We start from the raw sequence: 25,377 nt of genomic DNA, 5'->3' as shown, positions 1-25,377 counted from the left end.
GTAATCCCCATGTGTCAAGGGCAGGACCAGGTGGAGATAATGGAATCATGGGGGTGGTTCCCCCAATACTGTTCTCATGGTAGTGAGTAAGTCTCATAAGATCTGATGGTTTTATAAGTGGGAGTTTCCCTCCACAAGCTCTCTTGCCTGCCACCATGTAAGATGTGACTTTGCTCCTCATTTGCCTTCTGCCATGATTGTGGGGCCTCCCCAGCCATGTGGAACTATGTGTCAATTGAACCTCTTTCCTTTACAAATTCCCCAGTCTCGGGTATGTCTTTATTAGCAGCATGAGAGTGGACTAATATACCATGATTCCCTTTAATTCAGGCTGCTTCTGGACCGTTTCTCATAGAGACATCTGTGTCTTGTGTCTTCCCAGGTTCACTATAGTTGCAGAGAGTCTGCAGCAAGTTCGGCAGCAGCTTAAAAAGCTGGAGGAATTGGAACAGAAATACACCTACGAACATGACCCTATCACAAAAAACAAACAAGTGTTATGGGACCGTACCTTCAGTCTTTTCCAGCAGCTCATTCAGAGGTAACTCAAGGAACATTTATTTGTACCTTCTGTAATCAGTCTATACAGAGGAACATTTGACCGTAATTCAGATGATTTACAAGGGTTTAATAGGATATATACACACATATATATCATATATACATATATATGTAACATATATATCATATGTATGTATATATACATATATATGTATGGTGTGTGTATATATAATATACATATATGTATATATATGTGTGTATGTGTGTATATATGTGTATATATGTGTGTATATATGTGTGTGTGTATATATATGTGTGTGTATGTGTATATATACACACACATATTTTGAGATGGAGTCTCGCTCTGTCACCTAGGCTGGAGTGCAGTGGCATGATCTGAGCTCACTGCAACCTCCACCCCCTGGGTTCAAGCAATCCTCCTGCCTCAGCCTCCCAAGTGGCTGGGACTACAGGCACATGCCACCCCACCCGGCTAATTTTTTTAGTAGAGACTGGGTTTTGCCGTGTTGGCCAGGCTGGTCTCCAACTCCTGGCCTCAGGTGATCTGCCCGCCTCGGCCTCCCAAAGTGCTGGGATTACAGGCATGAGCCACTGTGCCTGGCCTAAAATTTTTTAATGACAATGACTTTTCCTGAATTATCTGGTTATGGCAATGGTTCTTCACTCTTGTGACCTGGAAGCTGTAGTAACCTTCCACTCCTCCTTCCCCTTTGGCCGAGTCTCCGCCATGACCCTAGCATGCCTCACCTCCTTCCCTCCCCTCCTCATATCTCAGGCTCTCAAATCCTCCTTTCTGGACTCTTCCTCAGCCTCCCCACCAGTCCTCCTTCCCAGTCCTTCCTCCCTCCCTGTGACCAATGCTGTCCCAGAGCAGAGTTCCATTCTGGTTCTTCATCACCAGCTGATCCAAGTGAAGCCCCTCAACTGGGCATTCACGGCCCCCCTTCTGCAGCCTGGACCTAGCTGACCACTCCATGCTTCACGTCCACACACACCCCTTTCTAGGCAAACTTGACCTCTTGCTGATTCCTATAGGGGCCATCCCGCACGCTTGCTTCTCTGTAGCTCTCCTGAGGATACTTCCTCTTCCTCAGAGCCTTCTTTTCTTGTACCTGCTTTCAAAATTGTATCATCCTGAAAGCTTCACCTTGTATCTCATCATTTAATCTTCCCAGATTTCCCAAACACGTGTTGTCTCCCTTCCTGGCCTCCAGTCACCCTTTGTTCCTCTCCTACTCTGCCTTTTGTTATATAGTTGTTATGCATTTCTTTATATTTGTTGAATATCATCAGGTTCTGGAAGGCAGAGACATGCCTTTGTTACCCTTTTCCCCCAGCAGGACCCGCACAGTGCCTTGTGAACAGTAGGTGCTCTAGACACACTTAGTAGATAGATAAATGTCACTGAGTGGAAAAAAAGGGTTCATATTGCAAGTTTTTTTTTCTTTAATGCAAACTTGACATGATAAAAATGTGCTTGATTTTGGGTGGAAACAATAGCTGAGTGGCAGCGGCTGCTGATTGTGTTCTAGGGGAGAGAGTAGGGGAAGACGTTTGCTTTCCCGGAACAGCCTATCTCATTCCTTTCCTTCAGTTACCCATGGCGCGGAGAGTCAGGGCGGCAGTTGTAGCAGCAAGGGTGGCTGTGGCAGTGGTGGCAGCTACAGTGACATGTCCAACACGAATCCCAAATATGATTATTTATTCAAATTACTTCTGATTGGCGACTCTGGGGCTGGAAGGTCTTGCCTCCTTCTTAGGTTTGCAGATGATACATATACAGAAAGCTACATCAGCACAGTTGGTGGGGATTTCAAAATAAGAACTATAGAGTTAGATGGGAAAACAATCAAGCTTCAAATATGGAACACAGCAGAACAGGAAAGATTTCGAACAGTCATCTCCAGTTGTTACAGAGGAGCCAGGGGCATCCTGGTTGTGTATGATATGACAGATCAGGAGTCCTTGAATCATATTAAACAGTGACTGCAGAAAATAGATCATTATCCCAGTGAAAACATCAACAGATTGTTGGTAGGGAACAAGTGTGATCTGACCACAAAGAAAGTAGTAGACTACACAACAGCAAAGGAATTTGCTGTTTCCCTTGGAATTCTGTTTTTGGAAACCAGTGCTAAGAATGCAACAAGGCTGGGCACGGTGGCCCATGCCTGTAATCCCAGCACTTTGGGAGGCTGAGGTGGGTGGATCACCTGAAGTCAGGAGTTCGAGAGCAGCCTGACCAACATGATGAAACCCCATCTCTTCTAAAAATACAAAAATTAGCTGAGCGTGGTGGCGGGTGCCTGTAATCCCAGCTACTCAGGAGGCTGAGGCAGGAGAATCGCTTGAACCTAGGTGGTGGAGGTTGCAGTGAGCCGAGATTGCGCCATTGCACTCCAACCTGGGAGACAGAGCAAGAATCTGTCTCAAAAAAAGAAAAAAAAAGAAAATGCAATGAATGTAGAACAATCTTCCATGATGATGGCAGCTGAGATTAAAAAGCTAATGGGTCCTGGAGCAACAGCTAGTAGTGCTGAAAAGTCCAGTGTTGAAATTCAGAGCACTCTGGTCAAGCATTAGGTGGAGGTTCCTGCTAAAATTTGCCTCCGTCCTTTTCTCACAGTAATGAATTTGCAATCTGAACCCAAGTGAAAAAACAGAATTGCCTGAATTATACTGTATGTAGCTGCACTACAACAGATTCTTACCATCTCCACAGAGGTCAGAGATTGTAAATGGTCAATACTGACTTTCTTTTTATTCTCTTGACTCAAAACAGCTAACTTCATTTTCAGAACTGTTTTTAAACCTTTGTGTGCTGGTTTATAAAATAATGTATTTTCCTGATATCAGACTGTTTTCTCGTGGTTGGTTAGACTATATTTTGTTTTGATGTTTATATTGGCGTGTTTAGATGTCAGGTCTAGTCTTCTGAAGACAAAGTTCAGCTGTTTTGTATCAAACAGCACAAGCTGTTTGATGTCTGAAAGTGTCTGTCACTTTCCATGAGTAAAGTTTAGTGAGATATTATATGTAAGATCTGATTTGCTGGTTCTTCCTTGTAGAGTTATAAATGGAAAGATTGCACTATCTGATTAATAGCTTCTTCATACTCTGCATATAATTTGTGGCTACAGAATATTGTAATTTGTTGCATACTATGTAACAAAACAGCTGAAGATACGTTTAATAAATATCGTACTTATTGGAAGTAATATTTTAAAAAAATGTACTCCTGACTAACATGGTGAAACCCCATCTCTACTAAAAATACAAAAAAAAAAAAAAATTAGCTGGGCATGGTAGCAGGCAGCTGTAGCCCCAGTTACTCAAGAGGCTGAGGCAGGAGAATGGTGTGAACCAGAGAGGCGGAGCTTGCCGTGATCATACCACTGAGCTCCAGCCTGGGCAACACAGTGAGACTCCGTCTAAAAAAAAAAAAAATTTGCTTGGTTCCCTATGGCTAATGTTCAAACAAGAAGTCCTGTGTGTTGAGTTTTTTTAAATTTAAAAACATTATTTGTACTTTGAGTGCACATTTTATTCTTAATTCTGACATGTAAATGAACATAATTAAATATGGGGTTTTTATTTTTTATTTTTATTTTTTGAGGCAGGGCCTCACTCTGTCATCCAGGCTGGAGTGCAGTGGTATGATCATGGCTCACTTCAGCCTCCACTTCCTGGTTTCAAGTGACCTTCCCACTTTAACCCTCTAGTAGTTGGGGCTAATTAGCCATGCCTGGCTAATTAAAAAAAAAAAAATTGTAAAGATAGGGTCTCACTATGTTGCCTAGGCTGGTCTTGAACTCCTGGAATCAAGCGATCCTGCTGTCTCAGCCTCTTAAAGTGCTGGGATTACAGATATGAACCACCGTGCCTAGCCTTCATTGTATAAGTTTGTTTCAATGTAATCGTTTCATAGATCATTACGATTATTCTGTTTCTGTTAAGTCCTTATTAGGTTTTGGGATTTCTTTACTAATTAGAAAATACCAGTTTGTTCATCCAACTTGTCAGAATCTTTCAAACTATTTTTTAGGTTGTACTCTCTAACCCCCTTTTTTCTTTCGGGAAAATCATTGTGACTGCTTCAACCTTAATGGAAATGCCAACTTATCTATCCTTTGCTGGGTATTTGCAGCTCGTTTGTGGTGGAAAGACAGCCCTGCATGCCAACGCACCCTCAGAGGCCGCTGGTCTTGAAGACGGGGGTCCAGTTCACTGTGAAGTTGAGGTAACAAGGGAAAGATGGCATCCCATACATCACCTGTCATGTAGTTTGTACCCCTAGTTTCCTTTTATAAAAACTGTTATTTAGGGTGCTTTTGAGGAAATAATTTTTCAGGAGGCATTTTAATATGAACGCTTACTGAGAATATCTGAGAGCTTTTTATTAATATGCTCATAGTAGAAATGTAACCAATATATATATATGTACACACTCCTGATTTTTTTCCAATCATAAATGTAATGCATGTTCACAGGAAAACAGAATTCCAAATTGCAGAAATGTGTATAATAGAGAGTGAAAGTTCCCGGCTGCCTCACCCCTCTTGGGCATAGGCTTATAACCTGAGCCTTATGAACCCCAGAAACTGTATGAATGTGGATGTATACTATGTACATTTTTCTGATGAATGGATTTATAGCTTTCATCAGATTCTCAGAGCAGTCCGTGATATAAATATCTGTGGACCACCACAGTAAATGACCTAGTGTCTGTCCTCCCAGGATTTTGTCCTTGTCTACACAAATAACATATTTCATACAGAAACACACATGCACAAATATGACATAATGTTTCCTTTTTAAAAAATTAAGATTCCATGTCTGCACAAATATGACATATTTCTTTTTAAAAAAACTCAGAGTAGGCTACATACATTGTTTTGTAGCCTTTCTCCTCGATAATAATTGTAGAAGTGTTTCCAGGAACATGTGGCTTTACTTTCTTCTGTTGAATGGCCGCATTGCTTTAAGCATTCTTATGATGATGAGTAACTAGACGCTGAAGAACTGGACTGACCTTCAGAGTTGGACCGGGTCCTTTTTCTGGGGTGTTACTGATTTTAGTCTGTGGTTAACCCTCCCTGGCTGGTAGTGTACAATGCCACACTCAAGCCCTCGTGGAATTCTAGAACTCTCAGCTGGAAGGGACAGTAGAAATCTGATCCCATCCACCCGCTCCACTGAACGGAGCAGACAGAGCCCTGGGGTCTCCTTCCCAAGGTCTCCAGCTCAGTGGGGCACAGGCGCACACTCTCACCTGCCCTCCATCTTTCCACACTACCCTGGGGTGACTATAGATGGGACACTATATTTTCTGATTATGGGCAATGGTTTTTATTGTCTCCCAACAGGACAAAGATTAGATACAAGTTTCAGTAGAAAGTAACGTTTGCTATTTTTCACCCATATAAATTGGCCAAAGGTCGAAATTGTGATGAAACCCAATATTGGCAAGATTATGGAGGGAAACAGCTACCCTCATTAACTTTTGGTGGGAATGTAAACTCAGGGCTGCATCCTGTCAAAATTAGTGTGACAATTTTTCCTAAGCAACTCCACAGCTAGGAATTTATTCTTACAAATACACTTACAAAAATTTAAGTAGATCTACAAAACTGTCAGTTTTCTTGTTGGTAATGCCCTAAAAAGGGGGGGGGGAGTGGTTTATCTAAACGTTAATAGGGAATTGGCATAATAAATAAATTGTAACAGATAATTTTTTTTAAGTAATGGCTTTTATTTATCTTTCCAGACTGTTGGTGAAATTGCAGGAGCTGAATTATAATTTGAAAGTCAAAGTCTTATTTGATAAGTAAGATATCTTTAATATTATGTAAAATACGTGTACTACTGAAATGTTGATTTTGTTACTCAAGCACAGACGCACTAGATAAGCAGATTCACTAGCTGTGGAAGGGTCTACACTTGGTGGAAGTTTGCCTCCCTAGGGCCCCAGGGCTGAACCCAGAGTCCTGCCAATGCTGCATATGAGCAGAGACTCCTAGTCAGATCCACCAGGGCCGTCACAAATGATCCCAGCAGATTTAAGTCAGCAGCTCCCTTGGTGGATGTTGGGAGCTTCCCCTGGAGCTGTTATCAACATTCCTGAGCCTTTTTAGACTATAACTGAACAAGAGAGTGAGTGTCTCTTTATGCATATGAGATTGTAATCAGCAAGTTTCAAAGTGGCTGAACTTGGCACGCCACCCCTTCCTTCTAGCTCAGCCCCAGAGGAGAGGCCCCTGATCCAACCTGAGGCCAAACATCCAGGCTGCCGTGACTCTGTGGTCATTTGGGGGGTTTTTCTGGAGTGAGATCAGCAGCATCTTGGGGAGACTGTGTGGAGCCTGTGGGATTCACCCTTGTCTCTTCTGGGCAGTGGGAACCCGAGAATGGGCATCTCTCATGGGAGTCCAAGTGGAGCAGCCCCATTCTATTTTGCCCTGAGACCCTAGACCTGGGCTGGCACTGACTTGGGCACTCATTAAGAAACAAGATGGCTCCTCCCACCCCTCCCGTATTTAATGTTTTTGTTAGCTTGTGTCACATACTGGTGTGGCAAGTTTCAAAAGTGATTTATGATCATTCAAATCATTTTCCTCTGGCTTTTTGCTCCTTACCACTCCTATAAGAATATTCTTCCTTGTAGCATGGTCTGTGCCTTGTCTTCATGCCATCATCTTTGGTATATCAGTTAGCTTTTGCTCCCTAACAAACCACTCTCAAAACTTAGTGGCTAGGCCAGGCACAGTGGCTCACACCTGTAATCCCAGCACTTTGGGAGGCTGAGGCAGGCAGATCACATAAGCCAGAGTTTGAGACCAGCCTGGCCAACGTGGCGAAACCCCGTCTCTACAAAAAATACAAAAAATTAGCCAGGTGTGGTGGTGTGTACCTGTAATCCCTGCTACTTGGGAGGCTGAGGCATGAGAATCGCTTGAACCTGGGAGGTGGAGGTTGCAGTGAGCTGAGATCATGCCACTGCACTCCAGTCTCGGTGATGGAATGAGACTGTTGAAAAAACAAAACAAAACAAAACAAAATGTAGTGGCTAAAACCTCAAAAACTCATTTCTCATATTCTGTGAGTTGTAGGTTGTCCTGGTCTTGGCTAGCGTGGTTGGAGCCAGGTGCTCTAGCAAGGCCTTATTACGCGACTGGGACTCAGCTGGGATAACCAGGTCCTTCTTCAGGCATCTCAAAAAGGCTAGCCTGGGCTTTTCCTACGATGACAGTGTTCCTAGTGAACAAGGCGGCCTGTGAGTGCTAGCCTTGGAATGTGTATAGCATCACTCCCTTCCATCCAGTTGCTAAAAGCAAATCAAGGCCAGCTGAGATTTGGGGGACAGGGAAATACATCCTACTTCCTAAAGGGAAGAAGCACAAGGGTCGTGTGGCCATTGCAGTTTACCGTCCTCTGCGTCAGCTCAGCTCCTCTCAGCTGCTTCAGGCCCCTGTGTCTTTTCTGTCGGTTCCAGCTGACTGTCTTCTTAGCCTTGAAAAGTCAGCTTTTATCATGCTATTCCTTTTATTTTAAATTCTTTTTTTTCCAAACAGGAAAATAGGTCCCTCCCGTAGCTAATGGTGATTGTCATTCGCAAAAGCATTAAACTTCTGGTTGAGATTGGAAAGGAAGGGGAATAGATCTGTGAGTGAGCCCATGATTTCTAGTCTACATCGAGGACACTCATGGATACATTATTTGGCCAGAACATGACAAAGTAATCACTGGATATAAAAGTGCAAAGTCTTTCAAAATTTCAACCTCAGTCTTTAAACTTAAACTTCCCACTTACCCCAGAAAACTGACTCTTCTGGTACTTTCATGAGAGAATTAAAGATCATAGAGAATAAAAATGAGGATTAAATGATCACATTGGCAGTCCTCTGAGCTTTGTGACAACTGGGCAGTGCTGTCTGCTGGATCCCCAGTGCTTAGTGCAGGGCCTTGCACCAAGTAGCTGCCCAATAAACAATAACGATAGCTTACATTTATTGAGGGTGTACTGGTGCTGGTGCTTACATTTATTGAGGGTGTACTGGTGAGGAATTAACTAGTTTATTCCTCACGATGTCCCGTATGTTGGCACTGTTAGTATGTTGTGCAAATGAACAATGTGAAGCCCAGACCATTTATTTGCCCAAGGTCATTCAGTGATACTTGCCAGACCTAATATGGGTAGATTGAGGCAGGGAGTGAATGAAAGGCCGCAAACCCACAGGTGTAGATTTATTTTTTATTTATCATTCACTTAACACTCTTATGTTCTTATACTCTTATAATTTTGTTTAAGCTTATTTCAAATTTTAAATACACATATGTGATTATATATATTATTTTTTTGCAGAGATGTGAATGAGAGAAATACAGTAAAAGGGTACGTGATGTACTTTATGCTACACTGTGCTATATTTTTATTTGTTTAATAGTTGAAAGACTTTTCAGCATTTCTTTCCTATATTGTATAGATTTAGGAAGTTCAACATTTTGGGCACGCACACAAAGGTGATGAACATGGAGGAGTCCACCAATGGCAGTCTGGCGGCTGAATTTCGGCACCTGGTAGGGACATGAGTTTCCTGTCTTTGTGTTGTCTCTGGTTTCTTAGGACTTTTGACAATAGAGCGACCCTTTTTGGCACGTTGCCACGTGGAGGGCGCCCCCTGCTGGGGTTTGCAGACTTTGTGGCTGATGACTTCCCCTCACCAGCACTTGGGGCATTTTGGTTTCCCCTCCTCATCCCATGACTGTTCACTCCATTTTCTGGGCTGTATCACTCACAGTAAAAACATTTTGTGAGCCTGTGTTTACGTAAATGATTTGCACTTGCTGCCTGCATGATCCCCACAGTCACTCACTATAGACGCTTGCAGTTTTCTCAAAGATTATGGCTCCCGTGTCCTGACTGTGATTTCCCCCACCCTCCAAGTGTGGTCCCGTACTCCAAGGTTCACTCCTCAGCCCCTGTGTTCCCCTTCCTGGCGGCCCCGCCCACAGCCCCTGCCTCCACGGCAGCCTGACTCTGCCACCTTCTCTCCAGGGCAGTAGAGCTCGAGCATTCCCCAGGCAGTAGAGACCCAGCGGGGTGCTCTCTGTGGGCTGTGCCATCTTTCCTCCTCTTTGAACACAGGGGCTGCCAATTGTTGTGAGGCTCTGTGGGTGCTGAGTCCAAAGCTCTCCCTGGGCTCAGAACCTGCAAGAGGTTAAAGGCATCCTTTTTCACTAGAGACCACTTTGTGATCCAGCAAGCCGCCTAGCTAGGAAGCTCTACCTGACTTGAAAGCTTTAGCCCAACTCAGCTGCCTGAGAGTATTCAGAGCCGCCCTCAGGGCCCCAGCCTGCTCCCTTGGCAGCTCAGGGATTGATGTCCACTTGAGGGCAGTTGGACCTGGAGTCACTGGGCCCAGCCTGGAGGACTCTGCTGAGGGAAAGGGGAGGGCGAAGCTGTCCCCTGAGCCTTGGGGCGTGAAACAGCTAACGAAGGTGCACGGGGGAATCATTCAGGGGAAGTTTGAACACAGGAGAGGAGCCGGTGGCGATTCCAAGAGATCCCTCCAGACTGGTGTCTGCACCATCAGGCCTCTGGGGAAACGTGCTTCTGCTTATGGATCCAGAACGAGGGCCATTTTGTCCCATGTTCTGCATTCTAAAGATAGTGTCATGTCTGTCATTCTTTCTAGTCCTAACTTTGTTCTCATTTGTAAATGAAGATAGCAACTTTGACCATTACCATGGTGTTTAATAAGATGATTATTTGTTTTATAGCAATTGAAAGAACAGAAAAATGCTGGCACCAGAACGAATGAGGTGAGAGTCTCTTTATGTTGTGAATGAGCCCAAATCAGGCAGGTCTGTCTAGCAAGGGCAGGTCAGTTGGTGGCTGGGGACACCTCACAGAGGAGTTCAGACCCAGCAGGGAAGAGCAGCAAATGAGCTGGGTAATTGGTATATCTGTGACAACAGTAAAAACACCACATTTGTACTTTACTAGTCAAACGATTTTGCACACAAATTCATTAGACACTCAGTGGAGTAGCTATTGTGGGCTTTTGTATTCTTCGCATCTTGCGGGTGAAGACATTGAGTCACAGGAAGTTTGCAGGATTTAGCTAAGGGTGCACAGAGAGTTACTGTCAGAGTTGGAATGAGAGGCCACTTCGATGACTGCCTTGCTGTGTGCCAAGAGGGCTTTTTGGCCATGGCATCCCCTACCAGAAGCATTGCCTTTGCATCAGTTTCCTTCCTACAACGTGATCCTTAAGAAGTTGGGTTTGTGATGCATTCAGAAATGAACTATGGACAAAGGATGAAATATCTGGAGTTGTTTTGGTTTAGAACACTTTTGTCCTTTATGCACACACAGCGTGCAGTCCTTCCACACCAGGACCAGTGGAGGTCACATGGAGCAGTGGGACAAACACAGGCCCAGGCAGTGCAAAGATGCCTTCTAGCCCTGGTGTGCACCTGAACTGTTTTGACCTCCCTGGGTCTAGCAGTTGTACCTCTCTAGTTCTAAGTTGTGAGGTTCACATGAGGTAATGTCTATGAAGGCACTTTGAAATCTATCCATTTCTACCGAAACCAAGGCACCTTGTGACCTACCAAGTTGATGTGAGTCAGCCTTTCCGGTAGGCAGTAGACAATCCCAAGTGTGCACTTACTCCCAGCCCTCTCACCTCCTCCCCACCCGTCTGCATTGAGATGTGCAGCCACACTGGGCAGGCAGGCAGAGCTGAGGGTTGAGAAGTCTTAGGTCACAAAGCCATTAGTTACTCTTTCCCCATTGACATTTATTGCTCTGAATCTATAATCCTTGCCATAACTTCAGGCACTTATCTTTCAGAGCACACTGATACTCAGAATCATTAAATCTGGAAGGGATTCAATATTGAGTCTTCGGACTTGCTGCTGGTTGGGTCCAGGATCTCTGTGGCCTGTTGCAATGTTAATTGGGCTTTTGAAAGTTTCAGGATCTGTGAATAAGTGGTTATATTCTTTTCTTCTTTCCTTTTCTCTTCCAAGGGTCCTCTCATCGTTACTGAAGAGCTTCACTCCCTTAGTTTTGAAACCCAGTTGTGCCAGCCTGGTTTGGTAATTGACCTCGAGGTAAGACTTTTATTTTTATGGTCCTGAGGTGGAAAACTTCATTATTTTTACTTTTAATTGTTACGTGTATTTTTATTTCTCAGTTTTTGTTTTAGAGATATTTACCTAATTGTTTTAAAAATGATCTTTCTCAGCTAATACTACCTTAACCTTAATTTATCGTCCAGAAAGCTAGAGAATTGAATTAACCTTCAAATTCTATAACTTAAATGTTCCAGTTGAGATAGCTGATGTTAATTTTTTTTACAGTAAGCATTGGGACTTATTTATTTTGCTCTGCCCTCCCTCCACATTTTGTGTTTTCATTGTGACAATTTTCATCTTCTCATATTGCATACCCCTTAATTAGTTATTGTACCTATTATTATTTTTAGGGACTTATTTCTTAACTGAAAGATACATCAAAGACAAATTAAACTGGACAAAAGAACAGAACTTAACATTTCTCATTTTCAAGTATTAAATATGTACAAATTTACAAATAATGCCCTGCTTTTAGTTGAGGCTAAGCAATTATCTGAAGGTGACATTTCTGTGATTCAGATGATTTCAAGGTCTTTTTCATCCTTTAGACGACCTCTCTGCCCGTTGTGGTGATCTCCAACGTCAGCCAGCTCCCGAGCGGTTGGGCCTCCATCCTTTGGTACAACATGCTGGTGGCGGAACCCAGGGTACGGAAAATACATTTGCTTTGGTCTCAGGGTTAAGCAGACCCCATGCTCTCGCTGCTGCGTCTCTGAAATAGCCCCAATGGCCAGTTGTTGAGGGAGAAGTGACAAAGCTCCTGTGGTATTTCTAAGGCTTTTGAGTAAATCTGGGAATGTGAAGCATGGATATGTATTTGAAATGAGAATTACGATTTTTCTGCCATGTGAGTAAGCTAGGGCAGTCAGTGATTCCATACCACTTTATCATTATTATTTTTAAAATGTATACATCTACTAAACAAGCATGCTTCATTCTTAGAGTGTGGATACTCACTGTTAATTAATTATAGTCATTATCATTATTCGAAGTAGTTATGTTTTTTGAAGTTACCAGGAACACTTAATTAGCAAATAATGAATTGTTGCTCCTAAGGGAACTACAAGGCTAGGTTCCTTCAAGCCTCTGGTCACAACATTTTTGTCACCCCATCAATGCATAACATTGTTTATGTGTGTTTCTGTTTAAAGACACCTTATCTAATATACTTGTTGAGACATTAACATTACACCTATAGCCAGGATTACTGGGTAACTCACGCCTGAGTGAAGCTTGCCTCACACATGTATTTTCTCCATAAGGCACATCCCAGCATTCCCGTGCTTAGGAACAGTAGACCACACGGTGGCGCTATGCTTGGGCACCATTTTAAACAGTGATCACCAACAGCAGTCACAAAATGCAAAAACATGGCACTAAATAGGCTTCAAAAAGGACACGTTTTTCTTTTTTTTTTTTTTTTTTTTTTTTTTGAGACGGAGTCTCGCTCTGTCGCCCAGGCTGGAGTGCAATGACGCAATCTTGGCTCACTGCAAGCTCCGCCTCCCGGGTTCACGCCATTCTCCTGCCTCAGCCTCCCGAGTAGCTGGGACTACAGGCGCCCGCCACTGCGCCCGGCTAATTTTTTTCTATTTTTTAGTAGAGACAGGGTTTCACCATGGTCTCGATCTCCTGACCTTGTGATCCGCCCGCCTCGGCCTCCCAAAGTGCTGGGATTACAGGCGTGAGCCACCGCGCCCGGCCTAGGACACGTTTTTCTTATGAGAGCTGAAACAGGAAGCGAGTGTCATTTTGTTTGGCTTCAGTTGGAAACATAAGTGTTAAAAGACTCAAATTCTTTGCTGCTGTGTGCATGGGTGTGTCTTCAGATGACCCCAAGGACGCCATGTGCTTAGATTTTGGAGTTACAAGTAAATTTTAGTGAGTAAACAAGTTCACAAATGTGCATCTGTAAATAATGAAAATTGACTGTATTTCTCTTCCCCTACTGTGAAAGCACCTGTGTGTCATATAAACTAGAATTGAACTTTGGGATGGACATATGTTTTAGTGCCACACTTGTGACTGGTGTCTCTGTAGTAACCCTTAGATTTTGGGTGTTTTCTCTCTAGAATCTGTCATTCTTCCTGAATCCACCATGTGCACGTTGGGCTCAGCTTTCAGAAGTGCTGAGTTGGCAGTTTTCCTCTGTTACCAAAAGAGGTCTTAATGTGGACCAGCTGAACATGTTGGGAGAGAAGCTTCTTGGTATATGCATATTAACTTGTTATGTTTATAAAAATTGAAATTCATAAAAATACCTCTCTAATTGCTCTTTCCCCCTCTTCTATTTTGTTAAAGGTAAAAAGGTATTAAAATCTGTCAGCTTTTCAAGCTATAGTTTATTATAGCTAAGTGAGAATCATATATCACCTTAGAAAGAAATATGGACCTGGTAACATTTAAATGAATCCTTTCCTCATTGTCTCATATTAAGATTTCTGGGATGGATTCCCAAGGGAAAGTTTTATGAATTATGTAAAATATATTATTTGTGACTGAAATAAGTTCCTGGATGAGAAAGATGAAGGCCTATTAACCATTAACCCAGGGGAGAAGAAAGGAAGTCCCTGACATGATAAGAATAAAGTCCTGGGGCCTGCCCACTGCAGCATAAACCCAGGGCCCTTGACTCAGGTGGGCCCAGGTGGCAGGGGATGCCGTCCCCACAGGAGGATGTCTCTTTTGATCTGCAGTTTTGCCTGATTGGGTAGAGTCTAGACAGTGGTAGATATTTCCCTGTCAGTGGTTAATGTCAGTGCATTTATTAGTCCTTCATACTAAACAAATCAAAGATCCACTGGTCTCAAGGTCTGATCTTTCGGTGAGTGGGGCTATCTGAACTATTTCTTTAAAAATCCATAGACAACTTGTATCCAGATTTGCTTTCTGTAGAGCAGCACTGCATTTACTCCAAACAGCAGTAGGTTCTTCCTCACCCAGTGGCTTTCAACAGTGCCTTCTCTTGGCTGTGCAGCTGTCACAGTGGTGATCTTGTGCTGTTTAATACAAGTATAAAATCCCCTTATTCCATTTCTTTATTTGGCAAGCGTTAAGAAGGATATCTTTTCTAACTGAAATGGCTTATTTGTAGTTCCCTTTGAAGACAGATAATGGGCTTACCACCTCTTCTCACCCGGGCTGCTTTAATTTGTGTAGTTGATAACCCCTGGGCTTCTTCCTCTCATTTATCTCACTTTGCTTTTGATTTGCATCAGACTCCCTGAGCCCGTGTCCTATTTGGAGGAGAGCTGAGGGAAATGCATAAATAATGTCTAAAATAAACTTGTGAAGTCAAGTATCAGTTACATTGAAGATCTAGGGGTGATCTTGGGCACAGATTGAACTTGGAAAAAAATTCTCTAGGGTGCTTGGGAGGGGGCTCTGCTGAGCAGCAGAGGAAGGCAGTGGGAAGAGGCATTGGATAGGGAGGCTTCTCTTGGAGGCCCAGCAGAGCACCTTTGATTTAGTGCAAAAGGCAACGTCAGCTGATGGTCGTGGAAGGAGGTGTAACATGAACAGGACATTAAAAGGACTGTCCTCTCTTTAGAGGAGAGGGAGGGAAAAGGGGGGCTGGGAAGGGAGAGAGCGGATGGTAAGGCTTTGTGATGTTTCCACTTTCCCTAAAAACTCTCATATCGTGGTGCCCAGGAATCTGCCATCCATTCCTTCCTGCCGTTAAACTCAAACCAACATACACACATATTTTAGATCATTTAAATTCCACCCTTTTATAGCACATGTTATAATTGCTCAGTTAATTTGGCATTAAGGTATCCAAAAATGTCAACTGTGTACATAAAATCTTTGTTGGGTGTTTGGCTCTTTTCCTTGAGAGCACATACGGGAGCCATCCATCCAACCAAAGCTTTAGAATCAGTTTCTGTTTGCTGAAAAATCTGGTTTTTATTTGTTTAGGTCCTAACGCCAGCCCCGATGGTCTCATTCCGTGGACGAGATTTTGTAAGGTGAGGACTGTCTGGGTTTTATGCTCTCTGAGTCCTTTTTGCTCTCGGTCAAGGTTCTCACATTTCTTGCTGTGACAGTTACTTAGCTGTTTGCTGATTTTGGCCTGTTCTTCTCTGGCCAAGGAGCCCCCCGGGCAAGTTGTTTACTTTTCTTCAGTGCAGGAGGTTGGTCTCCGAGCAGGAGTCTGACAGGAAGCACCTGCCTGAGTGATAACATTCTTTCATCTGAAATGAGGCTTCTGTTCACTCACGCTGGACCCCTGCCCAGCAGTATTTTAGCCATTTCTGTGTGAAATGTGTGTTCTGGGCTGGGTGGCACAGCCTGACCAGCCAGACGAGTTTAACGGCCTGCTCGAGCAGAGGGGCCCCCTGTGGGGAACATTTAGAATCTGCTGGGGTCACCAGACAGTGCGGACCAGCTTACACTGCTGGATTTTGCTAGCGTAGGGCAGCTTGTGTTTCCGTGATTCACGCCGGAGGTCACCCCCGGGCTGGCTTGCTACTGTTTGGAAAGGGAAGCAGAGCCCGGCCCAGGGAAATGGAGAGCTCTGGAGAGCTCCGGGTCTGAATGCTGATAACAGCAGGGAGGGAACTTGATATTGCTGCCAAGGGAGGAATCCCATTGCTGTGCTAAATGGGATAGTTGCATCTTTGGCACCTGGGGAGTCTTTACAAATGATGGTGGGAGGGACCATGGTAAGTCCTGTTTTAGATTTTTGTTCATAATGTGTGCATTTGTATACTTTCAGGAAAATATAAATGATAAAAATTTTCCCTTCTGGCTTTGGATTGAAAGCATCCTAGAACTCATTAAAAAACACCTGCTTCCTCTCTGGAATGATGGGTAAGGGCCACTGCTAGATGTATTTTGAAACATATTTTTAGTGCTGCGAGGTTGAGACAAGGCCTGAGTCCAGCTTCAGTATTTGACTGAGTGTGTGTGAATCTCACGGAGGTGTGCATTTCCAGGCTGTCCCTTCAGGGCTTCGGGAGAGTAGAACTTCATAACATTAACCTTACGCTTTCTTAGTACATATATATGTCTTGGCAAAGCTAAATTGAAAACAACTCTGAGTACCATTCATGCATTCATTCAACAAAAATTTTTTGAGCACCTACTATGTGGCCCCTAGGAAGGAAGAAAAACCCTTTAAACTGGGTAAATCATTTCTATCTTGGCTTATTGCCAGGATCAGCTGATATTTCAACAAAAGTTTTAACTTGATCAGAAGGGCTAGAATATGAAAATATATTGCCTAGGTCTTCCTCTCCAGTAAAAAAGATGTATAAATTCAGACATTCTCGTGGCCTTTAGAATAATCAAGGAACAATAAAAGGCTCAATCCCACTCATGTTTGTTGAGCATCTGTAGCATCCTGCTGACAACATGTTCATACTTCTTTTTTTTTTTTAAACCTTAGTGTATACATGTATAAGTGAAATGCTTCCTTAAGTGACAACTCAATAGATTTTAGAATAGTCTACGTTTTTTACCGTAGGTTCTTTTCTCACATTCCAGCCGTTTTCTTAGTTTGTAGGTTAGCATGAAAATGGAAATCACGATTGAACTAAAAGCCCCTCCGTCCGTCTCTTTGATATCCAGGTGCATCATGGGCTTCATCAGCAAGGAGCGAGAGCGCGCCCTGTTGAAGGACCAGCAGCCGGGGACCTTCCTGCTGCGGTTCAGTGAGAGCTCCCGGGAAGGGGCCATCACATTCACATGGGTGGAGCGGTCCCAGAATGGAGGCGGTGAGTGGGAGTTTGAGCACACAGTCCCACCATTCCACGTGTGTGAAGTTCCTCTTCATCGCCGCCAGTCAGCTCATACAGATAGTGTGTTTGGGACATGAAATTGCAGATCTTATACTTAACCCAAATGAGCACCCCATTAGGATTTAATAAACCACCACAAATATCTGTGGTTCACTCTTTGGAACATATTGTGGAAATGATGGTCTTGAAAAAACAAGGCCAGTTCCTTCCTTTGCATCAGGTTCGTTATCTGCAGATCAAGGATGTGAGTCAATATAATCTGCAATCCGTTCTTGGAAGGAATCACATTTCCCACAGGAGTAAGCGTCCAGATTCTCTTAGGGTCATCCCAGAGTAGAGTGTGCAGTGAGGACAGGCTTCGGGAGAAGACTTCATACACATCATTAGCCAGGGAGTTGATGCAGGGCCTGTTGGGACGAGTGGCAGCCTCTACCCTGCCTTCAAACAGAGTAGCTGCAAATTTATCTTTATCATATATTGGGTTTCTATCTAATCAAATGAGTCCATGGCTAAAAGACTCCAGAAACCTTTATGTTATGAAGCAGGTTTCTGAGGGTGAAGCTCAACAGCATAAATGAAAAAATCATGAAGACTAACTAATGACTTTTCACTGTTCAGAGTTTGGTCTGTTTGAAGGGCAGGAGGAAAAACTGATTTGTTTCAGTAATATTTTTTTGTTCTTGTTGAGACAGAGTCTCGCTTTGTCGCCCAGGCTGGAGTGCAGTGGCTGTATCTCAGCTCACTGCAAGCTCCGCCTCCCAGATATACGCCATTCTCCTGCCTCAGCCTCCCAGGTAGCTGGGACTACAGGTGCCCGCCACCTTGCCCAGCTAGGTTTTTGTATTTTTTTTTAGTAGAGATGGAGTTTCACCGTGTTAGCCAGGATGGTCTGGATCTCCTGACCTCGTGATCCACCCGTCTTGGCCTCCCAAAGTGCTGGGATTACAGGATTGAGCCACCGTGCCCAGCCTGTTTCAGTAATTTTTATACTTTCAGTGGGTAGACACAAAATGGAATATTCTTCTTGTTCTATTTATTTTTCTGAAATATTCCTCTTTTCCTGTTTTTCTGGAATACTCCTATTCTATTTGTTTTTCTGCCGTACTCTTCTTGTTCTGTTTGTTTTTCTGGAATACTCTTGCTCTATTTGTTTTTCTGGAATATATTCTATTTTTCTGGAATACTCTTGTTCTATTTATTTTTCTGGAATACTCTTGTTCTGTTTATTTTTCTGGAATTCTCTTGTTCTATTTATTTTTCTGGAATTCTCTTGTTCTATTTGTTTTTCTGGAATATATTCTATTTTTGTGGAATACACTTGTTCTATTTGTTTTTCTGGAATACTCTTCTTGTTCTATTTATTTTTCTGGAATACCCTTGTTCTATTTATTTTTCTGGAATATCTTCTTATATTTATTTTTCTGGAATACTATTCTTTCTTGTTCTATTTATTTTTCTGGAACACTCTTCTTGTTCTGTTTGTTTTTCTGGAATACTCTTGTTCTATTTATTTTTCTGGAATACTCTTCTGTTTTTTTTTCTGGAATAGTCTTCTATTTATTTTTCTGGAATAGTCTTCTTTCTTGTTCTATTTATTTTTCTGGAATACTCTTCTTGTTCTATTTGTTTTTCTGGAATACTCTTCTTGTTCTGTTTTTCTTCTGAGGAAAAAGCAGGGTGGCTGAGACGAGAGTCTGGCATGGGCAGTAGTCATTGGAACCTGCCCTTTTCCTCTTACCCTGTTCCCTTCCTGAACTAGCCGAGAGACAGAGCTAGCAGACCAAGCAGAGATGAAGAAAACCCTTGGCAACCAGGAAAGGTCAAGCAGGACAGTACCAGCCAGGAAGGGTTAGGATGGCAGCATAGTCTCATGTTCCACAGCAGGCTCCCCAGAGCACCTGAACCGTGGCCTCTGGAAGGTGGACACCCAAAGGGAGATTCTATATCAGCTAGGAAGAAGGATCTGAATTTGGTGTGGGAATAAGAATGGGAGTAAATTAAACCATGGTTTATTACATTAAGGGCTACAGGGAAATGTAGGAAATAGGATCTTTTTTTAATTTCAAAGTGTTTTCTATATATCATCATTTATTTTAATACAAAATTAGATTTTTCAATATGAAAAGAAAAATAGTGAGTTTATCTTTAATAATTTAAATTTATGGCTTAAGCCAAGATGACCCACTTAGTAGTGAGTTATTTATGTTCCTATGGGCAGCACATCGTTGAAGATGCAGGCTTTTAAAGGTTTTTAGTAAATCTTTTTTGCCCAGATTTATAAATCTAAGCAAATAATGGCAAATAGAATGTTATTGAGAATAGTACCTCCCTTTATTTTCCCTGAGACAGTATTATAATTTATTTAGAAACAAAGCAGTCTACTATATGTGTTGTAACGCTTAGATTGGGATTAGTTCTTATGAGGTTCACTCAAATCCATCAACTCTGCAGTGTTTTATTTCTCTGTCCTCTTTCACGTTGGGATATTCTACGGGATTCACTTAGCTTTCTTTCCTTTTTAGAACCTTACTTCCATGCGGTTGAACCCTACACGAAGAAAGAACTTTCTGCTGTTACTTTCCCTGACATCATTCGCAATTACAAAGTCATGGCTGCTGAGAATATTCCTGAGAATCCCCTGAAGTTTTTGTATCCAAATATTGACAAAGACCATGCCTTTGGAAAGTATTACTCCAGACCAAAGGAAGGTAAGTGGGGCAAGCGGGTGGTAACAGCGTGGCACAGTCCTTCCTGATGAGGGGGTGGTTATTCTCCAACTCCACCCATGTGGTGTTTTGCTTTTGAATTGGTAAGAGTAGGCTTTCAAAAGATGGTATAAACTCAGTGCAGGTGAAACAATGCATTATTTGGCCTGATACAGCTAGTAAAAAATGAATAGACAATTTCCTATTTTAGGAATGTTGGAAAAGTCCATTGCTGGTCTTGTGTATTTGTTACTATCACTGTTTCCACATGAAAAGGGGTAAAGAATAAGGAACTGTGGCCAACCAATGGAAGGCATCTTGCTCACATTAAAGTTGAGGAAACTGAGGCCTGGGAGAAGTGAAGTGGTTCGTTTAGGGTGGCCCAATTAGTTACTAGATCCTATTTTTTAACATAATTATTAAGAGGAGGCCTCATCTGAGAACACAGGTCTCTTGCTTCTCAGTTGTCAGTGAATTGCATTTGAGAAAGTTCAAATTAGACCTGTTTTGTTTGGAACACACCAACAAAGCTGTTTTTCAGAATCAGAAATCTCAATATTAGGACAATTACTTTGGAATGAAGATGCCCCCAGCTTACCTTGACAGCTATGAAGATTCATTAGCCAGGCTAATGCCAATAAACTAGATAGAACTTTGCATATTTTGGGCTCCAACTTCTTGTAAGAATTCAAGTTGTGTAAAGAGAAAGCTCCTAGCTAGTGTCCTGCTGAAATCTGCCCTTTTCTTCTCATTGCCTATGCATTCCCACTAGAATTTTAGGTGACTCGGGCAGAGAGGTTATAGCCCCTTAAAGTTTTAGGATGCTAGGCTGCCTAGAAACACAGTAGAACTTTAATCCCCCAGAAAAGTTGATGTTCTATTCTGAAGTAATTTCTGTTGATGGAAAGCATACACAATGTGTTTATTTCTAGCACCAGAGCCAATGGAACTTGATGGCCCTAAAGGAACTGGATATATCAAGACTGAATTGATTTCTGTGTCTGAAGTGTAAGTGAACACAGAAGAGTGACATGTTTACAAACCTCAAGCCAGCCTTGCTCCTGGCTGGGGCCTGTTGAAGATGCTTGTATTTTACTTTTCCATTGTAATTGCTGTCGCCATCACAGCTGAACTTGTTGAGATCCCCATGTTACTGCCTATCAGCATTTTACTACCTTAAAAAAAAAAAAAAAAAAAAAGAAGCCAAAAACAAAATTTGTATTTAAGGTACATAAATTTTCCCAAAACTGATACCCTTTGAAAAAGTATAAATAAAATGAGCAAAAATTGATCAGAGTGGGAAAGTAGTTCTTTTCAATCTAGAAAAGGCCAAAGTAATGATTGAGATACATTGTCTCCACTTGCTTTGATTTTGTTGTTTCATTTTATAAAAGGTAGAAAAAATTTTGGAAATGTCATTGTCAGTTATTTGGCCTGCAGCACTGTCTTGGGGTGAATGGATGTAGCCTTCATGTAAAAACACTGTGTGGAGCAGCTTTATCTGCATTCAAACCTCCAGGTAGGGATGAGGGACTCCCCAGACATTTCTCTGGTGCTTTTCTGTCCAGGATAAGCCACGAGGCACTGTCATCTCAGGGTAGTGCACCACACACGCTCACACCTAGGCTTACCCAGGCAGAAGCGGCACAGATTCCAGTCTGGCTATTGCTCATCACATCCCTAGAGTGTGAAATGTTTCCCAAGGGGCTGGGCTGGGGACATGAGCCTCCCATGAGCTGTACTTTTGCAAATGTATTTTACAAGTGTATGCACTTACCCAAAATAAAAATATAACGTGATAATTCAATTACAGACAAAAGATGAAGTGTGTAAGTATGCACTAGTGCTTTCATCACTCAGGTGTTGACATTGCTCTTTCCTTTTTCCCCATTTTAGTCACCCTTCTAGACTTCAGACCACAGACAACCTGCTCCCCATGTCTCCTGAGGAGTTTGACGAGGTGTCTCGGATAGTGGGCTCTGTAGAATTCGACAGTATGGTGAGTACCATGGCTGGCCTGTGTGTAGCTGTCAGTAAGTGTGTGTGCTCAGAGGCAGGGAGGGCACCATGGCAGATCCTGGGCCTGTCTGCAGGAGGCAGCCCTGGCAGAGCCAAGGAGAGTGCAGTGCTCAGATGAGCCATGACAAGTTGGAGCTGCTAGATTTAACCACCTATATCATCAGTGGGATTTTTATTCCTGGCATTCAGCACCTTCCAAAAAATAAGTGACGTTTCTAATATTCAGGTTTCCTCCTCTCCCCTTTAAAGTTGCTGTGTAGAAATTTCCTATGTTGTGGAACTAAGATTTCTTTGATAAGCAAATGTTTTTCTTCAGATGCAATTTCATCACTGTGTCGAGGGGAGGGAGTGTTATTTTTAGAAAGGGAGAGACTAATGCTTGGTAGTTACAATAATTAGAGAGAATTATACTTTAGCAGCACTGAGATTATTTCATCTGCTTTATATTTGAGAGCTAATTTGTACAACTAGCTCCTGGGGCTGTGAAGGACTTGCCAAGAGTAGAAGGTTCAAGGAGTGAAATAGTTAATGAGATTCATGATAGAAATGGGAACATGATTGTCCACAAAAGAGAGCATCTTCCTTTGGGGGGGTGTTTTTTAGTGTATCAACTAGTATTGTTTGTCTTTCAGCCTAAAATCCTTCCTCTTAAAGATTTTGCTTGCTTGGCTGGAGTTTTGCTGATGCTATTTAATTTTAAGCTCTTTTCCACATGGAGCTATTCCAGCTCATTTTTTAAAATTTATTTAATGCTTCCAAAAAATATCCTGAGTTATTACTGGCCTTTCTTCCTTACTGTATACCTGGTGCCTGGCAAAAAGTAGGTGCTTAACAAAGAGAGGAAGGCAGGGAGGAGAAAGGTGAGCGAGAATGAGAGGGCATCACTCTTCAGATATTTGGAGAATGCATTGGTAAGGCCTCAGTAAGATCTGCCTGGATTCAAGTTTCTCATGTGCAATTTTTTGACTTTTTCCCTCACCTTAAGCACGGGCTACAATCATTGGAGATTGTACTTTCTTACACCTTTCTGATTGTTGTTGACGAAATAGCCATTCAGAAAAACACTTAGCTATTGTGGCAGCGAAATAGTTTCATTCCTATTGGCAAGTGTAAAATGAACCTTTTCTGTGTGTAAGAAGGATCCTGCTAGAATGTAGCTCCCAACTCTGCTATAAAGGTATAAAGGGCTTTATAGGCCTGGCACAAAAGTGGAATAAATATAAAGCCCTATTCAGAAAATATGTTATATCACAGGAACCGTAAAATGGGGGGATTTTTTACACCTCCTTTGTTGTTCCTGAGCAAATTACATCATTATCACCACCACCATTAATAGATGACATTAAGCACTTACAGTATACCATGTACTTCACAGGTAGTAACTCATTCAGTCCTCATAGCCACCTTCTGAGTTAGGTATTATTATTTTTCCTACTTTGACAGATGTGGGAACAGAACCTCTCCTCCCCACACAGCCCCTTTTATATAACTTGACTAAGATCAAGCAGTTAGTAAATGGTAGAAAGAATATTTGAATCTACCTAGTGAGTCTCTAGTGCATGCTTTTGTCCAGTATCCTGGGAAGCCTCCCACAAAAAGCTAATCTTTGCCCCATTCAAAACATGTACCTGAAGAAACTGTTTGTACAGGATTGGGTTTATTCTGTTATTAAGACAAAGGCATCACGGCCTTTGGGTGAGAGGCCTGTGTGTGTTTGGGATTTGGCAATCAGCATTCCATCTCTGTCATCACCATTATTGAGAAAATAGATGGATTGGTTCCCTCTCTGCAGTCCTGTGGAGAAGTTGGACTGCTCTCTGTTTTCTCAGGATGATACTGTAAGAGCAATTTAAATATGCTAAGCACATGTCAGGAAACAGTTTTGTGGTCCTGTTTGTGGGCTATGGCCCGCCGTAGCCATTCCATTCCATTTCAGATGATTTCATTTATTTCATTTGTAGAATAAAATAAATCCATTTCTCTCACACACACACACACACACACACACATCCTCTACACACTACTAAAGTCTCCCATTAAACCCATAGAAGACTTAAAAGAGCTAAAAGGGCTATAATTTAAAAAAAAAAAAAGAGTTCATAATTTAGGCACGGCACTGGTTAGACAGAAGTTGAATCAGTCTCTAAATTGGGTTGACTCCGCAATGGTTTGCTGGCCTGCCCCTTGGCCATGACTTCCATCCAGCATCTGCTCTTATAATCAGGGTGTATACTCTGAAACAGAAGCAGCTCTCCGGAAGCTGGCCGTCTTCTGCCAAGTCTGGAGGTTGCAGCTCTGAAAGAGGGTGGCACCAGGGGCGAACGCCTGGTGCAGCCTCAGGAGCAGTAGGACCATAGGCTCCTAAGGAAATTGTCCAAGAGAGCCAGAGCACCAGTGTTTTCTGCAGTATGACTTGGGTATTTGTTTAGTCTGGATTTCCTATGTAATCAGTGTTTTCCTCTGGGACTATAATAGAACCAGTCTACTCTCCAAGAGGCCTTTAGCCAAAGCTCATAATGATAGGACTAGCTATTAATTGTCTACTACTTTCTGTCTACCATACTGAACATTTTACATATACCATCTAATTTAACAAGCCTATCTGCTAGGTACTATTAATCCCTTTTTGACAGATGAAGACTTTGAGATTTAGAGAGGTTAAGTCACTCGCCCTGGTCACGCAGTGACAGGATCTGAATCCAGGCTTCCTCTCTTCCTCTATCTGTCTATCTCCCCCTCCCTCCCTCTCTTTACCCCTGTAGTCCACCTTATTAAGCACACATTTGAAACATGAGCCAGACTGAAACATAGGGGTAACACTTTCACTGTGCTTTTCAATCCAAAATAATTTTCCTAAGAGCCCACTATGTACCATACGCTATTGAGCACTTGGGATTAAAAAAAGTTCTCCAGAGGCTTTCCAGTCTAGTGCCATGTGTCTCAGTCTTGGTGCTACTGTATTTGGGGCTACAGAATTATTTGTGGGGGATTGGCAGGAGAGCTTTCCTGTGCTTCATAGGAGGTTCAGCAGCACCTCTGGCTTCTACCAAATAGATACCAGTAAGCACATGCACCCTCGCAGCCAGATGGGACAATCAGAAATGTCTTCAGACATTGCCAGGGGACAGAATCATCCTCAGTTGAAAGCATCTGGTCTTGGGAAACACCAGTGTGGAAGTCAGACAGGAAGTCACTGGCAGGCTAGTATCCTTTGGATGAACAATTTACTTACTGTAAGTTGTCCT

The 25,377-nt window shown here is 42.6% G+C and overlaps 1 protein-coding gene and 1 pseudogene across 2 annotated transcripts in view; both read left to right on the top strand.

Annotated features, from left to right (window-relative positions):
- Positions 1 to 25,377, top strand: part of STAT1 (signal transducer and activator of transcription 1) — a 44,747-nt gene that overhangs the window by 17,307 nt on the left and 2,063 nt on the right. For both annotated transcript variants that reach the window (XM_007965669.3, XM_073019881.1), the window contains 15 exons: positions 383 to 541; positions 4,670 to 4,762; positions 6,290 to 6,349; positions 8,885 to 8,914; positions 9,006 to 9,099; positions 10,303 to 10,344; positions 11,560 to 11,643; positions 12,216 to 12,314; positions 13,740 to 13,875; positions 15,586 to 15,635; positions 16,385 to 16,479; positions 17,239 to 17,384; positions 19,931 to 20,116; positions 21,046 to 21,121; positions 22,010 to 22,112. In XM_007965669.3, the coding sequence (XP_007963860.1) occupies positions 383 to 541; positions 4,670 to 4,762; positions 6,290 to 6,349; positions 8,885 to 8,914; positions 9,006 to 9,099; positions 10,303 to 10,344; positions 11,560 to 11,643; positions 12,216 to 12,314; positions 13,740 to 13,875; positions 15,586 to 15,635; positions 16,385 to 16,479; positions 17,239 to 17,384; positions 19,931 to 20,116; positions 21,046 to 21,121; positions 22,010 to 22,112 (1,453 nt within the window). The remainder of the gene's footprint in view (positions 1 to 382; positions 542 to 4,669; positions 4,763 to 6,289; positions 6,350 to 8,884; positions 8,915 to 9,005; positions 9,100 to 10,302; positions 10,345 to 11,559; positions 11,644 to 12,215; positions 12,315 to 13,739; positions 13,876 to 15,585; positions 15,636 to 16,384; positions 16,480 to 17,238; positions 17,385 to 19,930; positions 20,117 to 21,045; positions 21,122 to 22,009; positions 22,113 to 25,377) is intronic.
- Positions 1,094 to 3,208, top strand: LOC103217528 (ras-related protein Rab-1A-like; annotated as a pseudogene).

The sequence above is a fragment of the Chlorocebus sabaeus genome, chromosome 10, assembly GCF_047675955.1.
Source record: "Chlorocebus sabaeus isolate Y175 chromosome 10, mChlSab1.0.hap1, whole genome shotgun sequence".
NCBI lineage: Eukaryota > Metazoa > Chordata > Mammalia > Primates > Cercopithecidae > Chlorocebus > Chlorocebus sabaeus.
The sequence above is the reverse complement of the archived record's forward strand: the minus strand, read 5'-3'. Positions and strand labels throughout refer to the sequence as shown.